The 8815-nt window shown below is 35.3% G+C and overlaps 1 protein-coding gene across 1 annotated transcript; it reads left to right on the forward strand.

The window, feature by feature from the left end:
* The first annotated feature begins 7242 nt into the window (after positions 1-7242).
* Positions 7243-7905, forward strand: LOC131057289 (RING-H2 finger protein ATL73-like). Its single transcript, XM_057991455.1, has one exon. It carries the CDS (start codon positions 7243-7245, stop codon positions 7903-7905), a length of 663 nt encoding a protein of 220 aa, XP_057847438.1.
* Positions 7906-8815: the final 910 nt, after the last annotated feature.

Consider the following 8815-nt stretch of genomic DNA (forward strand, 5'->3'; position numbering starts at 1 on the left):
GGAACAACAGTTTCTCTCAAGATTTTGTCAAGAATGGCTTTGTGTGTGGGGGATATGCGTAAGAGCTCAAGGATGGAGATGAGCACGGGTGTCTTTCCTAACTGTTCTACAACGTCATACTTAGGCTTAGTTGATGAAGAAGCGGTGTTTTTGGCTGGAGCACCTTGCAAAGTAAATTTACCTCGACGGGTTGTAACATGACATTCAGAGGTAGGTTCGGAAGAAGATCCAACACCTTTTAAGACAATCTTGGGTCTTTGGGTAGAATTCTCAAGGTTTTTGTCCTTGATGATAATGGTAGAGATGCAATTGTCCATCGAGATGTGATTGATAGTTGAATCATAGTTGTAGGATGCTCTGGTATAGTTGGTTTGATCCTCTGTGGCTTTAGCTTTTCCCTTGTCATGTTTTGGGAACGGTTCCTTATACATCTCATGTTCTTGATTAGATGAGTGTCCCTCAATCTCAATGTCACCTCTATCAATGAGATCTTGTATGATGTTCTTCAGTCGATGACAATTTCCTATCTTATGACACTTGCTCTTATGAAATTCACAATACTCATTATCATTCCACCAATTTGGTTTAACCTTTGGTTCATATGGAGGAAAATCTAGAACTGTGATTACCTTGTTTGCCACTAGCTTCTTGAAGAATGACTCAAGTGGTTCTCCCAATGGGGTGTACTTCTTTCATGATCTGGAAGTTGTTTGAGTATTCACTTGATTGTTTGTAGAACTTGATCCAGAAAAAATGAATTTGGGTCGTACTGTGTTGGCATCAACAACACCATCATTGACTGTGTTCTTGTTTCTATTCCAAAATCTCGGCTTGTCTTTTCCCTTAAAGTCATCTTTGTTTTCCTTGAATATCTTAATGACTCCTTGTTCAATTAGGACCTTCTCTGTTGCTAAGCCTTTTTCAATGACGTCCTTGAAGGTAGACAAACAAGCTTTCCTTAAGTCATAGCCAATGTCTTTGTTAACATTTTGTGTGAACATCTCTACCATTTGTTTTTGTGGAATTTCACAAGAGCATCTGCTGGCTAGATTTCTCCATCTTTGTAAAAATGATGCAAAAGATTCTCCATCCCTTTGCTTAGTGTTGCACAAAGTAGTGACTAATATGTCTGTCTCTATGTTGTAGGAGAAATGTTGAATAAATGCCTCTGCTAGATCACCCCATGACATAATACCGGGTGGGAGTTGGGAGAACCATTCCATAGCTTGATCACCTAGGCTTTGTGGGAATAATCTCATCAAATATGTCTCTTCTGCTGCTACCTCAATGCAAGCTATGAAAAACTATCTTATGTGTGCCTTAGGATCCCCTTTTCCTCTATACTTATCAAATTTAGGCATCACAAAGTGTGTAGGAAATGGAGGCATTGGAATGCTTTTGTCAAATGGATAGGGACATATGTCTCTCATTGTGTATGTTGGCTTCGATGTATTTATGTCCTCCATTTTATTTTGTAAGTCCCTAATTTGTTGCTCCAAATTGTTCTTAGGTGGAGATCGACTTCTTGGACCATACCCCCTGCTTTAGGCACCAATTGGAGGAGGAGCATGTTGCATATATGGATGATATTGATCATACACATGTTCATATGGAGGAGGTCTATAGTGATGCTGCGTATATGGACCACTTGGTATAGATTCATGTTGAGGAACACCATATCTATTTTGTCCATGTATCCCATACTCTACAAGCATGTCATGTTCTAATGTGTTGCCCCCAAATTTGACACGGGGTTTCCTTGTGTCCAAATTTTGAGCATGCCTTTGAATATCCAATTGCTTTGGTGGTTGATCCTTAGCGTTGATATGTGATTGAGGATATTTCTCTACATAAGACTTCCATAATGGTCTACAAAGGTGAGTATCATATGCTTGACCATGTGTGTATGGGACCTCTGGTTTTTGAAACAAAGATGATGGTGATTCAGGCACCATATGTGGTCCTCTATTGCTTCCACTATTAGGCCTCCTTTGATCCATGTTGGAGTGAGTTTGTTGCAAAGGTCAATTTTCCATTATTTGAGACATGTCAAAATCATGAGGTATCTTGGCTCCACTTTGTGCCATCATCTGTAAGAAGTATTGTCTATCCCTCCTCATTATTTCCTCAATCAATCGATTGAAATGGGGATTCATTAATGGATTCTTCCACATCTGCTGAATGTACAGAAAAGTTGTCCATATTGTCATTATGTGTATCATTGTTGTTTGTAGTGTCCATGTTCTCAACATTTGGGATGTTTCTATAGGCATCCATGTCAGGTAATGTGTTATGATCAGAATCTGAGGTGTACTTGCAATGTCCAAAGTGTAAGACCAAGTATGTATGTAGTAGAGTAGGTGTGACTTCCAAAGAGAGGATAGTTTCTCTTGATGAGGTAAGTTGACCTTGACTCTAAGTAAGACCAAATGAGACCCAAAGGTGATAGACCTTGATGAGGGACCACTTAGCAAAGTGTTGTTGTATGTAGTGTGTTGACAAAGTATGATGAGGACAAGCAAGTGACCTTTTGACTCAAGTTTAGATGAGGACAAGCAATGTTGATTCTAGAAACACAAATGTGTTTTTGCCCTTCACAGACACGGTTATACAACATAGACGCTATTATGTCAGACACAGATGCGTTTCTGAGATTTTTGTGCAAATTGCAATATTGATTCTGGAAACACAGACGCGGTTATACAACACAGACGCTATTATGTCAGACACAGACGCATTTCTGCAAAATTTGTGCAAATTTTTCCAATCTGTGAAGTCATTTTGTTGTGACCAAATCTGACTGTTTGACTATTTTTCGTGACAAGAGGACACAATGTTGATGAAGACCCAATGTTTGTAAGTGTCTAGACTTCAAAATGACTCCAAGAAAAGTGTGTTGTTTGATGTAAAATTGTTTTGCATACACTTGAAGACACAAAAGACACAATGTTTTTCTATTTGGTCTTGAATGTTTTGAATGTTTAAAATAAGTCAAACACAATTCTTATGGCTGGCCAAGACAATAGTTGTTGATCCCACATGGGGTTTTACCCCCGAGGGTACGCTATTCAGAGTGGATACTTAGATGCTTGACCTCACTGGCTCCACCCTCGGCACTCACTTCTTGGGTCAGCCAAGCATCAATCCCCATGAAAACTCCCTATGGTGAACTTTGTATCTCTACTAAGAACTGTATGTGTGTGGGCCGCTACCAGAGGTCCGACTTCCTGCCCCAACAACTAGAAGGATTTGGGCTTCTAAAACAAAAAGGTGCTAGTAAGGGCATCTGCTCATGTGGCCATACATGTGGCACTTTCAGCTCTGTAAATACAAAATGCTCCTAGCCGGTAGGGGTTACGCCCTACAACTGATCAAATAAATTTGATCAAACAGGTTTATGGGGAGACATAGTGTCGGTATGAACTAATCAGCACACGTTATTCATAGTTTTCACCATGAATACAGTTATTTATAGTGGTTCGGAAGAGGTGGGTTTTCCTCGCTACCACTTGGGTCGTTCTCTTCTCACTAGTAGTCCTAATGACCACATGAGAAGACAGGCCCTCTAAAGATTAAACAAAAAGAGCCTATTGCTCAAGACACAAAAGACAATGATTCAATTTTAGTGCACCAATTGAAGTGTTTGCTAGTCTATGAAAATAAGGTACACAATAAAAATCCAAAAACCCTTGCCAAGGACCTACAACAAAGAGTTGTTAGTAGTTTGGATTATTTCAAATAATCACCCCTTCCTGCAAGCACACAAGTTAGGTAGATTTTAAATCCAAAAGACTTTGTGAAAATAGGGGCCTTCAACCAAACGATTTTGCTTTCAAGACAAGCTGCACCAATTTCGTTAGATCTAAAAATGTTAGCTCGAAATAAACTAGATCTGAAACCCTAAATGCAAAACCCAAAACTAAATCAATAACTCAAAATTTGAAACCGATGCACACAGACCCGATTACCCTCGACACAGACGTGACTTCATGATGAAAACACGGTTCTATGAGACACAAACGTGGCTCCAGAACCCAGACGCGACTTCTGGACACAGATGCACCTAAAAACAGCGCAGACGTGACTGAGAAACACAAACGCGATTTCCAGAACCTGCAAAATAAAACACTGCCGATAACACAGATGCGATTCCAGATGTTGCAGATGTGCCAGAAAATAAAAAACGCAATCCGATAGTAGGCAAATGCAGGAATATCAAAATGCTGTCAAAAACGTCAGATTTGCAACTTCAAAACACGAAATGTGCAACAAGGATGTTAAATGCAAAAAGGGACAAGTGTCCCACCGGGCATGCCAAAATGTATATGGTGAAAATGGATAACAATAATAACGATATTGAAAGGCTAAATGAATTCAACCACAAAACCCTAGCCTAACAACAACAAAGATCCACCATAACATATGAAGATTACCTAAGACAATGCAAATCAAATGAAATCACAAAGATTATACCATCACATGTCCAATAGGGTTTGGATCTCCATTCTTCCTATCTCCATTGATTTTGCTTGACATATTTTCTCTCATATTTTATGTGCACAAGAGCTCAACAAAGAACAGAATGTGGTCGCAAGTAGGATCATAGTGTAGTCAAGTCACTAAGATGATTGATTAGGGTTTGATAATGAAGGAAACATCTCCTTATATAGAAGACACTATATGAAATGGAGGGATAAGATTGAGAGGTGTAAAAGGAGGTCGGCTATGATTAGAGGGTAGGTAAAAGAAATAATAAAATAATGAAAGGGGAAGGTAGTGTAGGAATTAAGAAATGAATGACATATGTCATGGGTAGAAAAGGTTAATGAATTAATTAAATAAATAAATATTTATTTAATTAATAGAAGAAATGTGATAATTAAATAAATAAAATATTTATTTAATTTAGGAAAAGGATAATTTAAATAAATAAATGTATTTATTTAAATGAGAAATAAGGCTAGAAGAGGATAAATGAATTAATTAAATAAATAAAGATTTATTTAATTAATAGAAGAATTAAGCATAGATAATTAAATAAATGAAATATTTATTTAATTAGACTGGACAATTTTGGGTGTCTACAGGTTGAAAAGGGTGCAAATATATCTCCTCTGAATGCTTTTGGCAAGGAAACCCATTATGTTTCCACCCATTAGAGTGGTCCTACCAAAGATCTCTCCCTTGTTCTCAATGCACTTGATGTCTTGGGGCACATTTATCCATCCAATGAACATGTTCATACACCCACTGCAGAGTATGCTCCCAAGGCATGGAATGCCATTGATGCTTTGTTTGCACTCTGGGTCTCTCCACATTTTTGAAATCTGCCTACTTCTTACCCTCTAAATCTCCAACCCTTCTTTGCTCCTCCTCACAGATTGCCATCATCATTAATTTAATAAACTCTTTTTATTAAATAAATAAAAACAATAATAAATAGTTAACACATCACCAATTTTTTGAAATAGGAAAAGAAAATTGCACAAACTAATTACAAATTTAAAAAGAAATATCCAATTAATAAACACCTTTACTCTAGAAAGAGATGTATAAATAATTTGTAAAAAAAATTACTATTAAAAAGTAAAATAGTCTCAAAACCCTTATAAAAATAAGAGATGCATTACATCATGTTCCTGTCTATTACTGTTGCATATGGTAGTTATTTTTAGGTAGAGTAGTTGATGATTGTAGTTAGATTAGTGAAAACATAGAGAATTCATGTACATTGTTAGTCATCTCATTGATTTATGTTAGTGATTCTGTATATTAGTCTCATGGTTTATTGGTAGCTATTGTTAATGATATAGTAAATCACTTTCTCCACACATTCTAGCTCCCTTTTTTTGGGTGATGTGTAGGGAAGCAAATGTTTGTAGCAATAAGGAACTTGAGCATATAATTTTCATCCATCTTATTTTCAATTGATTTGATATGCTTGAATGTTTTTTTTCTACATGTGTTTGGATAAGTTCAATATAATTCAAGTAGTCACATTAGAATTAAAAAACATGGAGGGTCGAGACTATTTGTAGCATAAATAAATTCAGCATAATTAGTTTAAAAAAATATTATTTTGAGTTATTATACATAGTATCTAAATATTTATATATATTTATTTTTATACAATAATAATATACTATATATTTTATTAATGATAGAAACATAAAAATGTGAACAAAGTATTGAAAAAAAATTCAAACATTAAATATGATCAATTGTTAGCTAGACAATACATAAAGTAAAAACTTGTATTTTTTAAAATACATAGTGTCTAATATTTTTTTAAAATTATATATTTAATTGGATAGATATGAATGTACATCACAAATGTTATTCAAGAAGACAACATAATGTTAAAGTCAACAATGCATTTTTATTATGATGTATATAATATTGTATATTTTATTCAAGTCATTAGTTGAGCTAATAAAATTTATAAAAAAGACAAACAATAATTTGGTTTTTACAATCTATTTTTAACATGAAACAATAGAAAGAGATAAATGATTTTATTTAAATTATTAAATGAAAAAAAATTATAGACTAAAAAATTATTGCTCAAAATATTTAATTCTATACAATAATTAATTGAACTAATAAAAAAATAATATAGATACATTAGTATCAAGTAAAAACAAATGCACTTATCCACAAATAGTAAGCATGTAGGTCAAAGTCTAGATAAACACGCTATTATTCTATTTACATCAATAACACCCCATAGAGAAACTACATACAGTAGAATCCAACGGCGAGGTGAAGAGGTTGAGTTAACCGGCCTGGGCATTTTGATATTTAATGTGGACAAGCTGAAGCCATCAAAGTTGTAAAGCCGTTCTGAGCATTACAACTCTCTTTAAACAAACGTTTTAGTTCTGCGTGAAACACAGAACTTTTTTTCAGTTACCCTCTAGATGGAAACTTCCTATCAACCATTGAGCATGCTTGGAAAAATAATTGGTAGACCACATTTTGTTTCATTAGCACTGGAGATACCAAACCCTTAAATCACAAGGATTCACACGATATGAAATTGATTATTTTATTAAAATGCTTCCCCATGGCTTTCTTCCTCCCCGGTGGCCCCTACGCCCATGATAACCACTCGGCATAAACTTCCACAACTGAAACATTCACAACACTTGGATTTCAAGAGAAAAAAGAAAGTATTAAAGCCCATTTGAACGTTAAGATCTACCAAAAAGATTTTTGTTAAGTTCCTCGTTCGCTATACCAATGGCTTCTTCAGTTGCTTCCCACATTGAATCTGCTCTAGGCAATGTACCGGTGCTATTAATCATAGCCCTTGCGATCGCTCTTACGCTTATCTTAAGAGCTTTGTGTGTGAATTCTTCCTATGCTAGATCACGTGGGGCCTCAAGAAGGCGCAATGAATTTGATTACCCAGATAATGATTTCCCAACTATAGAAAACAGCGGTTTGGATAAAGAGTCTCTGGATGCTCTTCCTATAGCTGAATTTAAATCGCAGAATATGAATGAAGATCTCGAATGTGTAGTGTGTCTCTCTAATTTTGAAGAGAATGAGAAAATTAGGGTTTTGCCCAACTGTAATCACAGCTTTCATACAGAGTGCATACATATGTGGTTAAAATCCCACACTAGCTGTCCTATTTGCAGAAAAATGGTGTCATCGAATCGATCTCCCACTATAATGAGTTCGAGCAGAGGAAGAGAAGCCATTTCCTCAAATATTAATAGTACAAGCAGTGTGAGCGTTGTTCGTTTGCATCTGATCAGAGGGCAGAGAAGCTCTAGTGCATTGCAACAATCAAACCGAGTAAGTGTATTAATGTTAATGAACCAGGCTTTGACTCATCAACGAATGTATACTGGAAGACCAGCGCTACACAGTGCTATCGACATTGGACCTTACTAGCCTAAATTTATATTCGCTTCTTCAAATAGGCAGTGTTCCTTCCATTTCACTTCTTGTTATTCTCCTAATGTCTTCCTCAGTTTTCCTTGTGTATCATGAATCTATAGAGACTGGAAGGCATTTTACTTTTGAGAAATTTGTATTGCATTTGTCTTTAGAGCAGCCATAGGAGCTATACATATGAAAAGAGGAATAAAGATAGTTTTCCATGGTCATCATCGACATTCTTCTGTTAACGTTGGATCGTTTCACGCCAATTTTGTTAGTATAATTTATTATATTGTTAGTAAATGGATTACATTGATTAGGGTAGACAGTTAGAGAGGTAGTTTTTGCACTCTTAAATTATTTAACTGCTTTCTATCGTTTCCACCACTTTATAAAATGCATATCAAATGTAATATTTGATATTGAATAAAAAGAATATTTTATGTATTTTTCATAACAATTAATATCAGAGCCGTCTCTCTGAACGCTTGTAAATATTGTTGTTGCTAGCATATTTGAAGATACATGTATTGTGATGTTTGTTTTTTGAGATAGGTAAGGAGTTTGGTGAAAAGCTCAATATGGATGGTTGTGTAGTAGTACTCTAGGTTATGTTAGAGAATTATACCCTTACGAGAGTTATCAAACTTGATTCATAATTTGTTTCTTCAAATAAATTTTTAGCAAAATGTGTCTATATATATTTTGTAATCAGCAATTTTTATTATGTAAGGCTACATTATTAGTAAATGTATTACATTGATTAGGGTAGACAGTTAGAGGTAGTTTCTTATTATGTAAGGCTACATTATTAGTAAATGTATTACATTGATTAGGGTAGACAGTTAGAGGTAGTTTCTGCATGGTTATACTGTTTAACTGCTTTCTGCCTCTCCACCACTTTATAAAATGCATATCAAAT

The sequence above is a fragment of the Cryptomeria japonica genome, chromosome 7 (assembly GCF_030272615.1).
Source record: "Cryptomeria japonica chromosome 7, Sugi_1.0, whole genome shotgun sequence".
Taxonomy (NCBI): Eukaryota; Viridiplantae; Streptophyta; class Pinopsida; order Cupressales; family Cupressaceae; genus Cryptomeria; species Cryptomeria japonica.

Bases quoted from the DNA above. Each gene is read 5' to 3' on its own strand.
- LOC131057289 (XM_057991455.1), top strand. From the start codon at position 7,243: ATGGCTTCTTCAGTTGCTTCCCACATTGAATCTGCTCTAGGCAATGTA.